This window comes from Belonocnema kinseyi, chromosome 6 (assembly GCF_010883055.1).
Source record: "Belonocnema kinseyi isolate 2016_QV_RU_SX_M_011 chromosome 6, B_treatae_v1, whole genome shotgun sequence".
NCBI lineage: Eukaryota > Metazoa > Arthropoda > Insecta > Hymenoptera > Cynipidae > Belonocnema > Belonocnema kinseyi.
In genome coordinates this window covers 62058129-62080555 of record NC_046662.1, presented here as the reverse complement: position 1 = coordinate 62080555, position 22427 = coordinate 62058129, and the positions used below count along the sequence as shown (strand labels likewise).

Sequence of the window (22427 nt, the reverse complement as noted above, 5' to 3'; positions counted from 1 at the left end):
AAGTATCATTATTATCTTATAAAATTTAATTTATTAATCAGATTTTATTTATAATTAAAATAAGTGTGTTTTTAATGAAAAGTTATATTTTCCATTTTCGTTCACTAAGCTGTTATTAAAAAAATCGTTTGTTTAAAAAAATCCCCCTTCAACAAAAAATTGCCCTATTTTCCTACAATTAAACTGCTCAATCACTGTGATCCCTACAAGCCTTATTTTCTACCATAAAAAGTTTAAGTGGCTCACCGACTGTGAGAGTCGTGCGCAGCTCGACTCTCACATTCATAGCACGCCGTGAGATCCGAGCTGCACTTGTTAGCTAACTTCAAAGTGGCTCTAATCTGCTCCCTATTGATAAAAGTGTACAATTTTTTTTTTAAATAAAAGGAAATAAATTTTTCTTTTTTATTAATAAACTTCGCGTTCCTCTGTTTGAAAGGATGGTGGATAATTCTTTATTAAATATGCCACTTGTCACTTCTTTACTCGAATTCATTATATTTACTGAAATTTAGAAAATCATCGTTATTATCGAGAAATTCTATCTGCTTCTAATTTATATTTTTCCATTTATTTCAGCTGACGTGGGTTTTTCATGATGACGAGGCTCAAATTAACAAAAAACTGCCAAAGGAATTACTCCTCAGGTAAAAGTAATATAAAACTGCAATGTCAATTTTTTAATGTATGAAATTGTAAATAATAATAATAATAATAATAATAGAATACAGGCTTCACATTTACCCATTTCCCTCATGTTTTTTTTTTCTCATCAACATTTACCCTTTTTCCTATATTATACAAGATTTTTTTTTAATTGTTGAAGTTAGTTGTCACTCTTGGTAGTAATAAGAATGTGAAATCAATCAAATTAAATTAAATGCCAATTCGATTGGACTTAAACCATTTTTTAAATTGATTATATTAGATTATTTTTTACTTTCCAAAATTTTGCAGTATTTGATATTTTATAATTGGGCAATTATCTGTCGGAAATTATATTTTTCGGTAATTTTCAAATTCGTTAATATTATAAATTGGTTGGGAATTTTTTTATTCTAAAATTTTCAGTCAGATTTTTTATGTTTTGGAAATTTTATAATTTGAGGAGTATTTTATTTTTAATATTTACTTTATTGCAAATTTTATGACGTCGGAATATTTTTTTCAGGCAACCCGTTTTGCCCAAAAAAAAATATGATTTATTAAAATTCAACATTTTGCAAAAATTGGTAAAAAGGGAATTTAAAAAAATATACTATCACAAAAATTATTATTACAATAATATTTTTTCATAACATTTAACATTTTGGCATAAAAAAATATTTCTTTTCGTAAGAAATTACTGTTAAAACTATTTCGATTCTTAAAATCATAGGAAACTTTTTCCCGAAAGTTTCCGCAAAATTTCGATATTTACAAAATTGTTCAAGTTTTTTTTCTTTGTACAAGAAACTTAAATTCAAATAAAAAAGTTATGAAAGTTGAAAACACTGACCAGAATGTTTATGTTAATGCATTTTATTTTATTCAAAAAAAAATTCAGTTTGAATTATTAAACTTTATTCGAATAGAATAAAATTTAGTAAAATTAAACAAAATGTATGTTTAAAATAAACGAAAATTTTCTTAAATCAAAGAAATAATATATTTAATTTAAGTGATTTAAATACTCTACAAAATCGATTGTTATTTTATTTTTTCTACATTTTGGTATTTGTTGAAAATAGGCCGCAGTCTGTAATTCATTGCCATGAATGTAATATTTATACACAATTTATAAATTTATAAATAATTTTTTTAACTTTTAGGTGTCTTGAATATACTAATAGAAATAACGAAGAAGTTAATATGGGGATCAGAACATTTTACTAAAAAATAATTATAACATTATAAATAGTTTATAAATTTTAAGGTAATGGCAACTTTTTATTATTAAACATTATTTTAATGATAAAACAGAAAGCTTTTAGTACAAAGATTTTTTGTCTGCAACAAAATAATACACTAGATTATTTTCTTAAATTAATTATTTATAAGAATAAAGTAAAGCGTTTCATACCAATTATTATGTTGCTTAAATTTATCTGTGGAAAGATTTTTAAAATTCAAAAAGATTTGTGCGTTCAGATTTTTGATAACAAATGTTGCTATTTTTTTATTTAACAATAAAATTGAAAATTTTTTTAACTTTTTAGAAGTATCTTTTTTTAATTTTCTGATTTACCAAAGAAGGTTTTATATCTTTAGTAAAACTATCAACAAATTATTTTTGGTGCGTGAGCATCATTAAAAAAAATGTTGTATTACATTATAAAAAATGTAATGATTAAAAGATATTTTTTGGGATTAGCAATGTTTAGCTCATTCAAATCCGCTGAATTTTTGCTATGATGCTTCACAAATTGAAAAGAACAATTAAGTATTTAAACAATTTCTATAAAGAATTCAGATTATTCAAACTATTTTTATAATCAATAAAAGTAACATAGCAAAGAGTCATCAAAAAGACATTATTAGCTGATTCCGTACAAAAAGTTGAGCCTATTATTATTTTTAAAATATTCAAACTCTAACTTCGTTTACGAAAGTTTTTTGAATAATTAATAGTTGTTATCTATTTTGAAAGCATCATAGAGGCGTGTCCGCAGAATGACATTTCTCGTTGATTGCGTAAAAAATTGTGGCTATTTGTTGAAAAATAGCCAAAAATGGTTTGCATAATGAATAATAATTTTCGTGAATTTGTAAATTATCATAGATAAAAGTCATTGGAAAGACATTCTTATTTGATTCTTTAAAAAAAAAAATTGTGCCTGTTCGTCGAAAATTAAACTGTGATATTTTTAATAGAAATTGTTTAAATAATTGACAAATAGTATCAATTTTCAATTAATCGTGATGAAACATTAATTTCTCTCATATTTTAATGTAACCGCAAATTGTGAAACTAAATTCTATATTATAAAATATGGTGAAAAACAATCATCATCGGCCGATGGCTCAGGCAGTAGCGCTTGTTCGTCATGAATAGAAGTTCGCGCGTTCGATTCTCGATAACTGCACTTTTTTATTTATCTATTCTTTATTTACCTAAATGTTTTTAAATCTAATTTTCTTACATAATTTCCAAAACTCATCAAATAATCTTTTGAATGTGTTTTTGGCGGAAAAACTTACTTCTTTAACATTTATATTTAAAATTAGAAGTACATATTAACGAGGTTTTTTAAACGAAAAGTTGTATTTTTGATCGCATTTCGTGCCCTCCAAAGAAAATATTTCATTGATGAGTCATTCCGTTTGAAAATTCCGATAAAAATAGAATCATTCGTTTCAAAAACCTCGTTCATGCTTCTTATTTTTAACATGATTGTTAAGCAATAAAAAAATTTGTTTGTGAAAAATATAATAAAAGTGAAAATAAATCATTTTGTCCAAAAAAAGTCGTTAAAAATATTATTATTGAGCAGAAGATTTAAAGATTAATAAGGAGAATTGTATTCGTACAAAGTTTAATAAATAAGAAATGAACAAAAAGTTAAAAATTGTAGGCAGCAAGAATCGAACGCGCAACTTTCTGGACACAAAGCAGAAGCGCTACCGTCTGAGCTAGCAGCTCATACAATTTTTACCTACCAAATCGTATATGAATTCAAGCGAATGTTTCGAAGTCAATTTTTTTTTACATGCGAAAAAGTGTATATTATTATTTGGGAAAATTAATATTCCAGTAATCAGCTTTCATTAAAAAAATTATGAACCGAAACTGAAATTTCCAATCAGCGGTCACACCTTGCGAAAATTATTTCTAGATAGTTTTAGCACAGATATAATAACTTCTCTTGATAAAACTGAAATTTAAAGAAAATATTGATTTTGTTTTTAAATAAAATATGAACCAAATTTTTTATTAGAAAATCCATAAACACAAATCTGTTCGAAATTTAAAAACCTTTTATATAAAAACGTTCAAATTGAATAAATGTTGTCCTTTTTTTCGTAAAGAAATGTCTCCGTCATAAACAGTTCTTTTTCAAAATGAACTACTTTTATGTGATATTTTTCAACCTTGATATCAACATGTTTTAAAATAACAGTGAAAAATATTGTTATGTCTTATATTCCTTTTTTCTCCCTAAAAGTTCCCTATTTTCGTAAAAATTTTCTTCATTTCCGGTATTGTTTTCTACTGTACAATATGGTACGTGAGGCCTGCAAATTTATATATCTAAAAAAAAAACTAATAGATAAATTTAATAATTTTTTTAGAATTTTGTCATACTTGGATGTGGTATCACTGTGTCGGTGTGCCCAAGTGAGCAAGGCCTGGAATGTATTAGCTCTCGATGGATCCAACTGGCAGAGGATCGATTTGTTTGACTTTCAACGAGATGTAGAGGTAATTGAGGTCATTTGTAGGTTGAGATAAATCTGTTTCAATAAATGAATAATTTAATAACTAATTTTTTCAAAATAGCAGATACTTCTTCATCTTCAATATATCACAACACGGTTCTAAACGGGACATGCTGGGTAAAGCGGACACCCGCTTTCCCGTTATTTTGTTCAACTTAGCCCAGTTATGAGGGAGTCCCTCGAGGATTTATGATAATTAATTTATAGTGATAAATTAGACTTTAATTATCGTTAGCGATTAACCCTTAAAGGGCACACTTCCGTTAAATTACATAAAGAGCATACTGGGTGTTGGATACCCAATGGTATTCAAACGTGTTCTGTGCCGACGGTATTGGATAGTTTTTTACCAGAAAATCAATTAATGTTGTTTAATCTATCTAGTTTAAGGAGAAAAAGGTTTCAAGTTCATAACTTTTTAAGTATTTGATATTTTTACTTAAAATTTTACTTGAATGCTTACGAGATATGGCGCTTCAAAAATAAAATTATTCTTATAGTGTTCGTTCCAAAAAAGATATTTATTCTAAAAAATAAAAGTTTCATTTGAATTAAAAGTGAAACACTGTACTTTGCATGATTAACCTATTTTATTGATCTTAAACTGCGTATGATAATTATGAAAATCAAAATGATGTAAAAATGAAATGCAAAAATAGGTTTTCATGTCATTTGTTAATCTGGCGCCAAAACTTCCATTTTCTTGAATTTTGTACGTTTTTTTAAAATCGCAAATAAGTCGCTGGGTATTTTACACCCATTATGCCCTTTAGGGGTGAAAAATGTAACTTTTTCAAAGTTACTTTCGCAAAAAAAGTAACTTTCATTACTTATTCATTTACTTCTTTATCATAGAAATATATACTAAGAAAAATAATTAAATCACTTTTGGAACATAAAGCCACTATAGTCACTTTTTCAAACAAAAAGATTTAATTTTGTTTCAATAAATAAAAAAACAGAACCCCAAGGCTTTCTGTTTTTTTTTTAAATTCCTTCTGAATTCCTTAAAATTCTTTTTAATTCTTTCGATTTTTTTAAATTCCTTTAATTTTTATTAATTTCTTTGAATTGTTTTGAATTCATTTGAATTCACCCTAAATTCTTTCAAATTTCTTTGTAATCCACAAAATTTATTGCATCTTTTTTAGATTTACAATTTTTTCTTGAAAGAATTTGTATAGAATTTTAATATTTTGTTCTCTTCATTTCAATTATTTTTAATTTATCTTGATTTCGTATGAATTTCATCAAATTCTTCTAAATACACTCTAATTCTACTGAAATCAATGGAATATTTTGAGTTTAGACCATTTTCCTTTCAATTCATTTTAATTCTTCCAAAATTTTTGAATTCTTCTCAGTTTATTGTTTTTTAAAATTAATTTACCCTGAAGTCTTTTAAATTTACCCGGGATTCTTACGTATTTTAACAAATTCTCTTGAATTCTAATAAATTCTCTCGAATGTCACTGAAATCGATGGAATATTTTGGATTGAAAAATATTGTTAAAATTAATTTAAATTCACTTGGAATCCACTCTGCATTCTTATTAAGTTCTCCTTATTTTTTTTCAATTTTTCTGAATTATTTGAACGTATTCGCAACATTCTACTCAATTTATTGGAACTTTAATATATTTTTTGTCAATTCAGCCTGAAGTCTTAAAACTCATTTAGAATTTTTTGGCCCTTTTTTTTGCATTCCCTTGGACTTTGCGCAATCAATTCCAAATTTAATGAATTTAAGTAATTTCTATGATATTTTTGATTTGTTTGTAGTTCACCTGCATTTTTATATTTTACTTTGAATTTTTATGAATTTCACTAAATTTTTGTAACTTCCCTTACAGTTTTTTAGTATAAATCGAATTTTATTTATTCGTTGATTTTTTTTACATTCATTAAAGTCTCTTGAACTGCCTTGAATGCTTATTAATTAATTATTTAGCTAATTCACGCAATGCTACTAAATTAAATGGATTACAAATTTGTTGTTTGTTTTAAATTTAAATTGTCTCTAAAGTCTTTTAAACTCACCTTAAATTCTTAATTTACGCTGAAATCTTGATAATTTTTTTGAATTTTTTGGACTTCTCTTGATTTTCTGAACGCTGACGGAATTCTTTTAAATTCACTTGAATTCTTCTAAACTAACTCAATTCGAATCATTTTAATGAATTTGAAAAATGTTATATTAATTTTTTTAATACGCCCTAAAGTCTTTTAAATACACTTTAAACTAAAGATTAAATTTTTTTTTTTTTGAATTTCTTGAATTCTTCTAAATTCACTCGAAGTTTACTGAAATCAGTGGAATATTTTTTGGGATTTTTTTAACCCTTGCTAAATTCTTTTGAATTCACTTGAGTTTTTCTAAATGCACTCAATTCTCTTAGTTTAAGTGGATATACAAATTTTTGTTTCAAGTTTGTGGAATATTTTTGGGATTTATAAACTTTTTTTAAATCTATTGCATTTTTTTTGATTCACCCTTATTTGTTATTAATTTATGCTGAGTTTTTTTTTAATTGAATTATTTGCAATTCTCTTATTTCTTTTAACTCTCGCTCAATTCTGTTGAATTCATTTGAATTCTTTTGCTTTTTTGGAATTCCCTTGCATTTATTATTTTATTTTATTCGTCCTGAAGCCCTTTAAACTCACCTAGGAATCGTAAACATTTTATCACTAACATTTTATTTAATTCATTTTTTATTTTTTATATCCTGAATTCGTTAAAATTCGCCTTAAATTCTTATAAACTTCATTGAACGTTTTTGAATTCAAAAGAAAAAAAATTCACTTTTGGTGACTTTCGTTAAATAAAAATGTATTTCAAATAAAATTGTTAAGTTTTTTAATTTATTAATTCATTTTAATCAAAAAATTATCTTGTCTACTATAGAATATGGTTTTTTTAAACAAAATACTGCAATTTTCAACAAAATAATTAAATTGTTAACATAATAGTTGAATTTTCAAATTAAAAAGATAAATTCCCAACAAAAAAGTGTCATATAGTGTATACTTTAATCAAAAGGACGAAATTTTTGCCAACAAAAATTTAAACAAAGAAGAAGAATTTTCGTCAAATAAAGATTTTTTATTCAAGAAGGAAATACATAAAAGTTTATATAAATTGTTGAACAATCAAGCCAAAAGTCGAATTTTCTCTATAACATTTTTTAACGAAACTGATGCATTCAACAAAAATGAAATTTCAAACCAAGAAAATGATATTTTTAACAAACAAGGATATTTTTTAACTAAACAAAAAATCAATCTTAAAATTAGAAAAGTTACATTTTCAGTTAAAAAATCAATCTTTTAATTTTTACCCAAGTAGTTGAATTTCCAATTAAAAAAGAATTATTTTCAGCGAAATAGTTCTCTCGGATTATTTAATTTGGCGCGCTGAATTTGATCCACATAAATATTCAAATTTAATATCTATAATAAATAAAATCAATTTTCAAAAAATTCTTAACAAAATTGCTGAATTTTAAACCCAAAAAATTAATTTTCTACCAAAAGGTTATTCAGCTGCAATAAAATGTATAAATTTTCAACTAAAAAAAGATAAATTCAAAAAATCAAAAAGGTTTTTCAGCAAAGTTAATTAATTTTCAACTCAAAATGTCAATGTTCAAGAAAACATAAAATAGGTAAATATTCAATAAAAAGAAAATCTTCAGCTAAAAGAAAACGAATTTTTAACTAAAGAAATTTTTGAGCACAATGATGAATTTTTACCAAATAGTGCAATTTTCAACCTAGAAGATGAATTTTAAATAATTTCTATTGAAGATGGTATATTTTCAACAAAACACGGAATAGGTTAAGTGAATTTTTAACTAAATACATACAAATAAATTTCCAACCAAAAACACACGAATTTTCAATAAAATATTTAAATTTTCCACCCAAAAAATTAATTTTTAACCGAAAAGTTAAAGTTTCAACTAATGAGAGTACTCTTATACCAAAAAAGACAGATTAAAAAAAAAGAGTTGAATTTTCACCTGAAACATACAAATTTTCAACAAAAAATAGGATATTTAAATTTTCAGTAAAAAAAATTAATTCTAAGTCAAACTAATTTTCAACCAAAAAGATCAATTTTTAACCAATAAGATAAATTTTCTATAAAAATAGATGGATTCTCACCGAAAAACGTGTTATTTAAAATTTTCAGCAAAAAGGAATCTAATTTTATACCAAAAATAGTTTGATCCAAACAAAAAGTATGAATTTTCAACAAAATAGTTTAAATCCTCAACAAAAACAGATTAATTTTCAACCGAATGGTTGAGATTTTCAACAAAAACAATGCTTAATTCGAACATCTTTCCGTTACAAATTTTCCTTTTTTAATGTTAATTTTTCAGGGTGCATTTTTTATTCAAACTATTTTAATGTGAATTTTTGAAAACTTGAAAATTAAAAAATTAGTAGCTTTTAAAATATACAATTTTTGATAATAAAACCTTTTTAGCTAATCAAATTTGAATATAAATTATAATGATTTTCAAAATGTAACTATACATTACGGATTAAAAAGCGAATAATAATTGATTTTACCAGACGATTCGGAACCAGTTCAGAATTTAAGAATTTCCAGATTTTAATATTAAAAGTTAAACTCTTTCAATTGGAAGGTCTTAGTAGTTAAACAAATGTAAACGCTCGATTCAAACTTTATAAACTATTTTCAATTTAAAAATATCTTAAAAATAATATATTGATAATTAAAGGCTTTCATTAAATTAAAAATATCGTTTTAGTCTAGAATTTGAAATTTTTTAATGATGAAAAATAACAATTGCCTAATATTTAGAAACATTTTATTATTCATGTAAAAGCGATATTTATAAATAAAATTTTCAAAACTAAACAAACAGCTAAACTTTGAACGTTACAATTTTAATTTCTTTATTTGAAAAAATTTAATTTACAAGCCAAATTGTTGAATTTTGATGTATAATAAATATTGCACACCTATCATTCCTAACTAAAAATTCGACTAAGATAAAGAGATATTTAGATGGTCTGAAACGATTTAAAAACAAATAAAAATTTGAAACGATTTCAAGTAATTTAAACGAAAATTCTACGTATACCAACAAAAGCCCGCTAATCGTACCGAAATTTCGGTTAAAAAAGGCCACTGCCTAATTTAAAGCAAAATATATATTTTTTCATATTTCGAACAAAAAATTTAGAAACTTTTTAAGAGCAATGAAGGTCTTCGAAAGAATAAAAAGCATTTTTTAAAAGATTCCGAGGAAAATTGAAAATTACTTTATTTTGAAAAATTAATTTTAAGAGAATATATGAAAAGATTTCAAAAATTGTAAAAAATGAACCTAGAAGATTTTAAGGAATTTTTTTTAATTTGGTAGGGTGTACAAAAAAATTTGGAAGAATTCGAATTATTTTAAAAGGTTCAGAGGTTCTGAAAACATTTCATTTCAATTTCAGAGATGTTTCAAGATTTTGAAATAAAATTTTGAAGCTTTTTAAGGATTTTTAATCTATTCAAAATTAAAGTAATTAAATTTTTAGTTCAGAAAGTGTTTATCTTATAACAAAAATGCAATCCTTTAATTTTTAATGCTTCTAACTTAAAATTGCCTAAAATAATTTACAGCTCAGTTTTTATTTCTTCAAATGAAAGAAATTTCAGATTTCGAGTTCGAATTTTTAATTTCATTGGCCGTGAAAAATTGTTGCGAACCGGGAAAAGACCAAAAATTTGCTCAACATAAATTCTTGGGCATTTCAGAACTTTACTGACAGAACGCAATTGTTGGAATGTTCTAGGGACCAGTAATAGAAAACATTTCGCGAAGATGCGGAGGATTCTTGCGGCAATTGTCCCTGAGAGGATGCCAAAGCATTGGAAATCTTTCGATGCGAACCTTAGCCCAGTCCTGTCCTAATGTGGAGGAACTTAATCTGAGTCAATGCAAAAAAATCTCAGATTCAACCTGCGGGGCTCTCAGCAATCATTGTCCAAAACTGCAACGACTGAATCTGGACTCTTGTCCAGAGATAACGGACATCTCATTAAAAGATCTCTCCAAAGGTTGTCCCCTCCTTACCCATATTAATTTATCCTGGTGTGAATTACTCACCGATAACGGGGTCGAGGCTTTGTCCAGAGGTTGTCCAGAACTTCGTAGCTTTTTGAGCAAAGGCTGCCGACAACTCACAGACAAGGCAGTCAAGTGCTTAGCTCGCCATTGCCCAAATCTGGAAGCGATCAACCTTCATGAATGCAGGGTACTTTTGTTGTTTTATTTCTTGAAATTTTACTCGTCCCAGAAAAACTCGAGTAATTCGCGCTGAAATTTTGAAATTCGGGTAACTAATGTGCAGAGCGCTATCTGGCGAGTGAACTCAAAATGGGAATCACAGTCGGTCCCTTTTTTTACATAATTTCGTATCTCTTCTCTTTTCCTGGTTTTTTTTTTCATTAAATTTGAAAAATCGCCTTAAAGCACATTAAATCAAAGATTTTGACTAAATTTACCCTTTTTACTTCTTTATGAAATTTCCTATTTCTTCCCTTTTCACATTTTTCTCCTTCAATCTGAAAAATAGCCTTAAGGCCATGTGATGAGTGAGTCACGTGGCCGCTCGATGCGGCGCTTCATGTGAAAATAAGTTAGGAAATACAAAATGTAAATAAGGTAGGAATCTCTTCACATTACCTACCCGTCACATGGCCTTAAAACACATAAAATAGAGAATTTTTACCAATGCTGCCAGATCGAGCGACAAATTCACCCCCACCATACGTACCGTTTGGGAGCCGTAAAACGATTTCACGACTCGAACTTTGGCCTTGTAATGTTCATTTTGACCGCCTTTTTTTCTTAAACTAAATAAGTTAATATATCGAAATTTTGACAGAAGGAAGAAAATATATGGGCCGACATCGGTTGGGTCCCTTCGAGTAATTATTTTGTAAGGAAAATCAGTACTTTTAAGTTTTCCGTGACTGCCTTGTAGCAGACGATGCGACGAAAAAATTTGGATTTGGAAAAAGCCCCTAGCGCCGCCACCTTCCTTTTGTGAAAAAGTCGCAACTTGTTAGATATTTCAACTCAGATCGACAGGTGTGAATACTCAGTCGGTAACACGGCTTCATTGAAAAAATATTCCCTTAAAGAATTAATTATTAAAAAATATTTGACTGGAATTCTTAAAAATTTTAATCAAAAAGAAAATTTTGTGGACAAGGAGATTAACTTTCAAAGAAAAACATCATGTTCTACAAATAATAGATTTTTTTTAAGTACGTGAATTTTAAACGGAACAGTTGAATTTTCAATTGAAGGAGGCAGTTTTTCAGCCAAATTGTCGAATATTGAAACCAAAGTGTTACTATTCTACAAAGAAGATTTTTTAAAAAATACATTAATTTTCAACCAAACTGATGAATTTTCAACTAAAATGATAAATCCTCAACTAGAATCATTAAATTTGAAATAAAAAAAAACATAGTTTTAAGCTAAAACAATGAATCGTCAATTGAAATAGTGAAACTTTCAACAAATTCGAAGAATTTTGAAATAAAAAAAGCTGATTTTTAAACCAAAAATTGAATTATTACATTTTCAGTAGAAAAAAAAGTTTAACCAAGCAAATGAATTTTTTACTAAAATTATGGAATATTCAGCTGGAATAGTATTTCCATTTTAAGTTGAAAAAAATGATTTTTTACAAAAAAAGAAACAAATTTTCAATAAACTACCTCCTTTTTAAGCAAAGAATTGAATTTTTTATATAAATGATGAATCCTCAATAAAAACATAAATTTTGATGAAGAATTTATTTTTCAACCAAGAAAATTTATTTATAACATAAAAGATGAATTTTTATCAAACTTAATTTCGTTTTTTTTAATTGAAAAAGTAACCGTTCAACTTTGGGTAAGAAATTGACATTTCTATTTCAAAATTTAACAAGTTGGATGTATATTTGTCTTTTTCAATTGAAAACTAATTTATTTAGTTCAAAATTCACGTACTTTGTTTTAAAAAACTTACTTTTTGTTATAAAATCGACTTTTTTACATCTAAAACTTACTTGTTTAGTCAGAAAATGATTTTTTTCTTTGAAAGTTAATCTCATTGTTTAAAAATTCTTCTTTCCGGTTGGTAAGTCAAGTATTCCAGTTAAATATTCATCATTTTGAATAAAAATTCATCTTTTATGTTATAAATAAATTTGCTTGGTTGAAAAATAAACTCTTTAAATCAAAATTAATTTTGTTTATTGAAGATTCATAATTTATATTAGAAATCCATTTCTTTGCTTAAAAAATGAGCTATTTTATTGAAAATTTGTTTCTCTTTTTTGTAGAAAATAATTTTTTTTTATTAAAAATGAAAATACTATTTCAGTTAAATATTCCATAATTTTAGTAAAAAATTCATTTATTTGGTTAAACATTCTTTTTTTGTATTTGACTAAAAATGTAATTATTCAATTTTTGGTTGAAAAATTATCTTTTTTTATTTCAAAATTCGTCGAATTCGTTGAAAGTTTAAATATTGAATTTAAAGATTCATTGTTCAACTTTCAACTAAAACAATTAGTTTTCTGCAAACAAATAAATTTTTAATTAAATACATAAATTTAAAAAAAATTTAATTTTTTTTCAACAAAATATTTAAATCTAAAAAAAAGTTAAATTTAAATACAAAAAGCTAAATTGTATATTAAAAAAGGCATTTTTAATAAAACACATGAATTTTGAACAATAGGAATTTATTCTTCACCAAAACTAATTTTCTATATAAAAAATTATTGTTTAACCGTAGCTAAATTTTCGACAAAAAAGATTAATTTTCTATCAAGAAAGACGTGTATTCAGTAAAATAAAAAAATTTCAACTAAAAAATATCACTTTTCAATGAAACATAGAATAGTTAAATTTGTAGTTAAACAAAATTAATTTTCAACCAAAAACAAAAAGAATTTTCTACATAAAACTTCCACTTTCAACCAGAAAATATGAAAAAAATCGCTAAAATTCTTTGAAATCTCTTGAAATTATTGAAATTAATTGAAAATTCCGTGGAATTTTTTTAAAATATCCTAAAATATTTAAAATCTTTTAAAACCTCTTGAAATTTTCTAAAGCTCTTGAAAATTTCTTGCAATTTAAAAAAAGCACTAAAATATTTCATACCCTTTAAAATCTAATACTAAATTATTGAAATCAAGTGAAAATGCTTTAGAATCTTTTAAAATATCCTAAGATATATCAAATCCTTTAAAATCTCATATTAAATTACTGTAATAAACTGAACATTCCTTGGAACCTTTTTAAATACTCTTAAATACATCGAAACCCTCAAAATCTAATATCAGATTTTAAAGAATTTTAAATATTTTAGGGTCTTTTTAAATTTTCAATTTATTTTCAAGAGTTTTAAAAAATTTCAAAAATTGCAAAACATTTTTAAGGATTTTAAATATGTGAGGATATTTTAAAATATGTCAAGGAATTTTCAATTTATTTTCATAACTTAATGGAATTTCATGAAATTAATAAAAATTTAGAAGGGTTATTTTTTAAAATTCCAGAATACTTTATATATCTTAAAAAATATTGCTAGGTATTTGAAAAGATTTTGAAGGATTTTAGAAATTGGAGAGAATTTGAAAAGATTCCAAGGAATTTTCAATTGATTACAGAAATTTAATATCAGATTTTAATAAATTTGAAATATTTCAGGGAATCTTTAAAATTTCAAAATATTTTCGAAAGCTTCAAAAAATTGCAAGCGATTTCAAATTATTTCAAAAGGTTTTTAATACAGGAGAATGTTTTAAAAGATGTTAAGGAATTTTCAATTTATTTTCATAACTTGAAGGAATTTTAAAGAATTAAAAAAATGTTAGAAGTTTTATTTTTAAAAATTCCAAAGTAATCTTTAAAAAGAGTTCTAGGCATTTCAAAATATTTTAAAGGATTTTAAAGATTGAAGAGAATTTAAAAAGATTCCAAGGAATTTGCAATTGGTTACAGAAACTTAATATGAGATTTCAAAGGATTTTAAGAAATTTCAAAAGGTTTTAAAGAATTTTAAATGTTTGTGGATGTCCTAAAAGATGTCAAGAAATTTTCAATTTATTTTCATAATTTAAAAGAATTTCAAAAAATGAAAAAAAAATTTAGAAGGATCATTTTTAAAAATTCCAAAGTACTTTAGCAATCTTAAAAAAGAGTTCTAAGTATTTCAAAATATTTCGAAGTATCTTAAAAATTTGAGAGAATTTTAAAATGTTGCCAGGAATTTTCAATTGATCACAGTAATTTAATATCAGATTTTAAAGAATTTGAAATATTTCAGGGTATTTTTAAAATTTAAAGATATTTTCAAGAGCTTTAACAAGTCTCATGAGACTTCAAAACATTTTTAAGGATTACATATATTTGAAGATGTTTTAAAAGATGTTAAGAAATTTTTCAAGAAATTCCATAGATTTGAGAGTATTTTAAAAGTTTCCAAGAAATTTTCAATTTATTACAGTAATTTAATATGAGATTTTAAAGGATTTGATATATCTTAGAATATTTTAAAATATTCAAAGGCATTTTCAGTTGATTTCCATAATTTAATATGAGATTCTAAAGGATTTGAAATATTTTAGAGTATTTTTTAAATTGCAAGGAATTTTCGAGCGCTTTGAAAAGTTTCAAGACATTTTAAAGGATTTTTAATATTTTAGGATATTTTAAAACATTCCAAGGAATTTTCAATTCATTTCAATAATTACAAGAGATTTTAAAGTATTTTAACGATTTTTTTCATATTTTCTTATTTATTTGTTTGATAACTAAATTGTCTGATAACTTTGTAAAAAAAATTAGTTTTTTTGGTTGATGATTCATCAATTTAGTTGAAAAAATTTGTTTTCTGAAAATTTAACTATTTTGTTGAAATCAATTAAAATTTTTTTTTTAATTTATGTATTTTATTTTTTTTAAATGTATTTGCAGAAAACTAATTGTTTTAGTTGAAAATCGAACTATTTCTATCAAAAGATAGTGAACTAGTCATTAATACTAATATAATATTTTACGAACTTACAGTGGTAATCATGCACCTTCTGTTTTGCTGCTCCCAAACGGTAGGTATGGTGGGGGTAAATTTATAGCTCGATCTGGCAGCACTGATTTTTACGAAAATTTTACCTTTTCTCCCTTTTTATGCAAAGTTTTGACTCATTTTTGAAAATTAGAAAACAGAAATCAAAGACATTAGAAAACAAGACTTTTTTGAAAAAAGATTATTTTTTGTGATACCAATTTCAAATATTTCCTAATCGATTTTTTTGTTAATTTTCAATAAAAATTATGAATTATCAACGAAAAATGTAATAGTTTATGTTTCAAACAAAAATTGATTTTATTTTAATCAACAATTTAATTTTAAAACTAAAAATCTAAATTTTCAACAAAATAGTTACATTTTCAACTAAAGAGAAATGAATTTTTAACTAAATGATGAATCTTCAACCAACAAATGAATTTTTAACCAACTAGTATAATTTTTAAAAAAAGTGAATGCATAAAAAACATGTGATGGTTCATATTTCTATCGACATTTTTTATGTTTAATCAATAACAGTTGAATTCATTCAAAGATGAAATTTTTTCAACAAAACAGTTTTTTTTTCAATTGAAGAAGATTTTTCAGTCGAAACAGAAAATAAATTTTGTTCAAATTGTTGAATTTAAAGAAAAAGTTAATTTCCCACTAAATAATTATAGTTTCAACCAAATTATTAAATTTTTAATCTAAAACAACTAATTTCCTGCAAAACTGTTTCATTTAAAATATGAAAATTAAATTATTTTTGGCAAAATATTTGACGTTTCAACTAATTAGTTCAACGTTTCTACACAAATAGTTGAATTTTAAATGCAAAATGACGTGTTTGAACAAATTTGTCAAATTTCCTCGAAAAAAGTTAATCTTTTAACAAAGCTGTTGAATTTTCAAACAAATTATTTAACCTTTCAACCAATTATCAAAAATTTTAACCAAAAAAGATGAATTCTTAGCCAAAAATGTAATAATTTATATTTCAAACAACACTTTTTTAAATTTTAAATAAGAAAACCATTCAGTTCAACCAAAAAAAAAACGAATGTCAAAAAAATAGATGCATTTTTAACTAAGGAAATATATTTTCAACTAAAATGATAATTATTCAACCAAAGAATTAATTTTTAACCAAGTAGCTTAACCTTCAAACAATTAGCTGAATTTTGAACAAAAAAAAGAGTCCTTAACAAAAATGTAATGGTTGATATTTCAACCAAAAAATATTTGTATCTCAAATAAAAAAAAATGGAGCTCATCGAAAGAAGGCGAATTTTGAGCAAAATAGCTTAAAGAAAATGAATAATTCACAAAAAATTGTATAGTTCCTATTAAAAATTTTATTTTAAATCAAAAACAGTTGAATTTATTTAAAGTTGAAAAACTTTCAACAAAACAATTTAATGCATTTTTAAGCTAAAACAACGAATTTTCTGCAAAACAGTTTCATTCATAACCTGAAAATTAAGTTTTTTTAACCCACTATTTGAATTTTCAACTAAATAGTTAAATTTTCTACAAAAATACTTTTCAAATTTTCATGAAAAAGCTGTAAATTTTTTAACAAACTTTTTCACTAATTAATAAAAATTCTAACCAAAAAAGATTTATTCTTAGCGAAAAATGTAATAGTTTCTATTTCAATGTTTTTTCTTAATTTAAAATAAAACCATTGAATTCAACACACAAAAACTAATTTCAAATTGTTAAATTTTCAAGCTGTAATAATGAATTTTCTGCAAAACAGTTTCATTTTCAACCCGAGAACATTACTTTTTTAACCAAATAGTTGAATTTTCAACAGAATAATTAACTTTTCAAACAACTATAACATTTTTTACTAAAATAGATTAATTCTCAAAGAAAAATTTAATAATTTGGACTTCAACGAAAAAACCTTTAAATTAATTTATACCAACCTTCGTTTTTTTTAAATTGTTCTCTTCGCAATTTTGTTATTTTTGTAAATAATAATGATTTTAATTTCTGTTTTTTATACTAAAATCTTTTTTAGTAAACATTAAAAAATATTGTGAACATTTTCAAGCTTTCTTTTGATAAAAATACGTTTGGAGCAAATTTGAAGTCCCAGTCAGTAAAATACAGAAAAAGTAAGTTTTTAAAATAGTGATTTTTGTGTTATTTACTAAAAATAATACATTAAAAAAAAATGTTGAGAATAAGGAATCAAAATCTATTATGATTTTCCAAAATTCAAAGATTAGCATTTCTTAATTCTGTTGTTCATCCGTTTTTCAATCTTTGACATACCTGATTTTTTATGAAGTATTGTTTTCAGTAGAATAAGCTGAAGTCTTCGCCACATTTTTGAAAACTAGCTAAAAAAATTGTTTTAAACATAAAAGTTGTTAATAATGAAGTAATTTCCTTTTGACCCCTCCTTTTTTTTGAAGAATGCTTTCTTTTTTGCTATAATTGCAACTTCAAATGGCTGTGATCCCTGCCAATAGTTCCAAGTCAGTGGCACTGTTGTCGCTAGAAATGCGCGAATTTCATAAGTTCAGAAGAAGAAGAAGAAGCCTCAAAACTTTCTAGAACGAATCCAATTGTAGACTTGGAAAATAATTTAATGGAATATTCCTCTTTTTCTGATAGAATATAACTGACGACGCTGTGAGAGAACTAAGTGAACGATGTCCTCGATTGCATTACGTTTGTATTTCCAACTGTCCAAACCTAACGGATGCATCCTTAGTAACATTGGCACAACACTGTCCGCTCCTCAGTGTCTTAGAATGCGTCGCCTGCACTCATTTCACAGACGCAGGATTTCAAGCTCTTGCAAGGGTATGCATATTAAATTTTTTTTAATGTCAAATGCGTTATTTCAGCCCTTTTTGATGCCAAAACTCTATTCTTTACGCCCTTGGGAGTAAAAAGAACGTTTTACTCCCTAGAGATTGAAAAAAATACTTTTTCCCTCCCTAAGGACTGAAAAATACTTTTTACTCCCTAGGAACTGAAAACAAATACTTTTGCACTCCGCAGGGATTGAAACGTGCTTTTTGCTCCCTAGGGACTAAAAAAAAACTTCTTCACTCCCTAGGGACTGAAAAGTCATGTCAAAGGTGAGTAATAAAAATTATATATTTATGAGCTCACATTTTGATATTATGAGCCCCCTCAATTAAATTTTCAGAAATTCTTGAAAATTTTCAAATATAAATTTTGGGTGTTGTATGGCAAATGCCCATATTAACCTGTAAAATTACCATGAATGGCCGAAAATATTCACAAATTTTCGAAAGTTTATGGAAATTATTTTTAATGAGTTTTAGGTAATTAATGGTGAATTGACATATTTTCCTGTAAAATTACGATACAGAGTGGTAGCTGGACCGAGAAACCTGGAAAACCCGGAAATGATAGAGAATTTTATGAGAACGGGAAATGACAGTGAATTTATTTTTTGGCCGGAAAATGTACAACATTTTCAGAACAAAAATTTTTTACAACTTTGATTTCGACTGTTTGTAAAAATAATTTGTTAAATTGTGATTTTTATCAATTATGATATCATTCAGTTTAGAATGCTTTATTCGAAAATAATTCCCCTAAAAAATTTTCGATTTTAAGTTTTAAGCATACATTTTAATTTAAAGAAATTTAAAATGCAGTTTTAGAGGATTAAGCAATTAAAAATTAGAAACGTTTCAAATTGAAGTTTTTAGATAGAAAAACATATTTATTTGATCAAATGTGAATACAAATTAATTCATGATTTTTTAAATTGAATTTTATTTTAGGAATGAAAAAGTGAATAATAATTAATTTTAGAAGACGATTTGGAATCTGTTCACAATTTTAGAAATTACAGATTTTAACTTTAAAAATAAACTGTTTCCACGTGTACCGACAAAATCCGGCTATTCGTACAACATTTCGTTACAAATAGTGCGTGGCTTAATTTGAAATTAAATGTAGATTTTGGCAGATTTCGAACAAAAATTTTTTAATCTTTTTAAGAATTTTGAAAGGCTTCAGAAGAATGAAGAACACTTCCTAGAAAAATTGACAATGAATTCTTATTTCGAAAAATTATTTTTGAGAGAATATTTAAAAAGGTATAGAAAGATTTACAAAAATATCAAAAGTGAATGTGGAAGATTTTAAGGAAGTTTTTTCAATTTGGTAGGAACACAAAAAAAATATTTAGGAAAATTTAGAATCATTTTAGAAGATGTTTAGAAGTTCTGAAAAATGTTTCAAATTTCAAAAAACATGTAATTGTTTCAAGATTTTCAAATAAAAATTTGAAATTTTCAATTTTAAATGTTTCTAGCTTAAAATAATATAATTTTAAATTTTTATGAATGCATTGATTAATTTTCCAATTTAAAGGATTGAAAATGATAACTTGTATTTATATTTTTGAAACTGAATCTGAATCTTTGAACTCTATAATAATTTATAAAGGTTGCAAATTTTTAATTTGGGAGTTTAATTGCATTTAATTTTAAATGATAATAATATAATAATATAATTATAATAATAATAAAAATATTTTTTACTTAAAAAAATTTTTAAACGTCAGTTTTAACTGTTTCAAATTGAAAAGTTCCACTTTGAGTCTTTAAATTTGCAGCTCGGTTTTTCTACTTCAAATGGAAAAGTTTTTGTCTTTAGAGTCTGAATATTTCAATTTTATTAATCGTGATAAATGTTTAAGAACCTAGAAAAACCAGGGAAATGACCGGTAGTTTTTTTTGTTTTTTTTTATTGAACAGGCCAGCCTGCATACATGATCGATTTTTTTCATAAATTTGCAGAAGTTTATGGACATTTTTTAAGGTGCTGTCCATAAATTACGTTACCATTTTGTGTGCCAAATATTTTAACTCCAAATATATTACATTTGACCAAAATTGTGGAATATTCAACCAAAAAATATTTTGTAACGAACTAGATGAATTTTTAGCAAAAAAAAAACTAATTTTAAACGAAACAGTTGCCTTACCAACCAAATATTTAAACTTTAGAGCAAAAAAAAGAGTTAATTTCCAACCAAGAAAGGTGACTTTTCTATCATAAACGATGAATTCGCAATCCATAAATATGAAATTTTAATTAAACTGTTGAATTTTGTATAAAAAATATGACTTTATCAAAATAGTTAAATTTTTAGTCTACAAAGGTGCATTTTCAACCAAATTTTCGAAATTTTCGTGTAAAAATTATAAAAACTCAACTAAAAACAGTAAAACTTTTATGCAAAAAAAGAAATTTTCAGAAGATAGTTGAATTTTCAATTTGAAAAGTTGAATCTTCAACAATAAAAGTTCATTTCCAACCCAAAAAGAATAATTTATGAATAATAAATGATAAGAATAATAAATGATGAAAAGACAAAATTTTAACAAAATAGTTTAATTCTTGGCCGAATAGATTTAGCATCAATCAAGAAAAATGAATTTAAAAACAAATGGTAAAGTTTTCAACTAAAACAAAGAAGGTTAAATATAGAAATAGAATTTTCCAAATTTTGTAGACGAAAAAATTAATTTTGAAAGAAAAATAATTTTCAGTGTCTTGAATTAAAACAGGAAAGACGAATTTTTAAGTAAATAGATTGATATTCCACCAATTTCTTGAACTTAAAAGTGAAAGAGGTGAATTTTCTTAAAAAAAAATTTCAACTAGAATGACGTATCAATTCTAGCACATTTTTTTTTAAACTGTTTAAAGTTTAAACTAATCAGTTGATTTTTTAGCCAATCAATATGAATTTACAACGAAATATTTGAATCCTTAACAAAATAGATTAATTTTCAACCGATTAGTTGAATGTTTAACCAAAAAGGATTCAAAATTAAATTTCTACCAAAAAGAGCGAATTTTCGACAAAATAAATGAATTCTCAGTTACAAAAATTAAGTCCTCATAATAATAAAAATTTTGTGAAGAAAATACATTTTCAACCAAAGATGAGGTTTTAGTTAAAATTATGAATCCTTTACAAAATTAATTTTGAACAAAAGGAGTTTAACCCAAAAAAGAATTTTTCAACCAGGAAGAATAATGTTGTAAATAGAATCAGTTAAAATAAAAGATATGAATGTTAAACAAGAAAATGAGTTTTAAACAAAATCATAAAATTTTAACAAAATAATTAAATTTTAAAACTAATTAGTAAATTTTTTACTGGAAATAAATGTTATCTAAATTCGTAAATTTACTTCCAGTGACTTTTTCTCGCCCCTTATCGTGTTACCAACCGTAGATTTGCGTGCCCCCCCCCCCCATCCCTCGAATTAATAACGTAGTTTATGGACGTTCGTTAAATTCCTGAATGTTTTATTATTTATATTTAATTTTATTTATTATATTAATTGTCTCTTTTTACAGCTTTTTGCATGAAATTCGCTCGAAATAAAACATTTTTAATTTCATTGCGTCACTGTAGGGCCTGTTTTGATTTTAAAAAGTAATTAAGTATAATATTAAATAAATATTAATAGTAATAATGATAATAATAATTGAATGAAGTGGAGATAATGAAATCGCAAACTTAAGGGTTATAATTAAATATCTTAAATGGAACTTTAAAAAATTGGCATTTTTATTTAAAATTCTTACAACAAAGTCATTTATAATTGTGAAAATTTACTAAAGATTCCAAATTTAATGCTTGTAATCTGAGAAATTTCAAATTCAAAACCATACAAAGAATAATGTTTACCATTTTTTACTTTTTTTATGTATTTTCGTTAATATGGATTACATATTCTCCAAGTTTGACTTTTGGTAAACAATTTCTTCCTGTTAAAAAAAGATTTATCGAAAAAAATCAAAATTATGAATTTTTTCAAAAAGTACTAAAAAAGGATTAAATATAATACATTATTAAATAAT

At 24.9% G+C, this 22427-nt stretch overlaps 1 protein-coding gene across 2 annotated transcripts in view; it reads left to right on the top strand.

Annotated features, from left to right (window-relative positions):
• Positions 1–22427, top strand: part of LOC117174995 (F-box/LRR-repeat protein 20) — a 59770-nt gene that overhangs the window by 24224 nt on the left and 13119 nt on the right. For both annotated transcript variants that reach the window (XM_033364484.1, XM_033364483.1), the window contains 4 exons: positions 580–647; positions 4273–4402; positions 10246–10707; positions 18171–18362. In XM_033364484.1, the coding sequence (XP_033220375.1) occupies positions 580–647; positions 4273–4402; positions 10246–10707; positions 18171–18362 (852 nt within the window). The remainder of the gene's footprint in view (positions 1–579; positions 648–4272; positions 4403–10245; positions 10708–18170; positions 18363–22427) is intronic.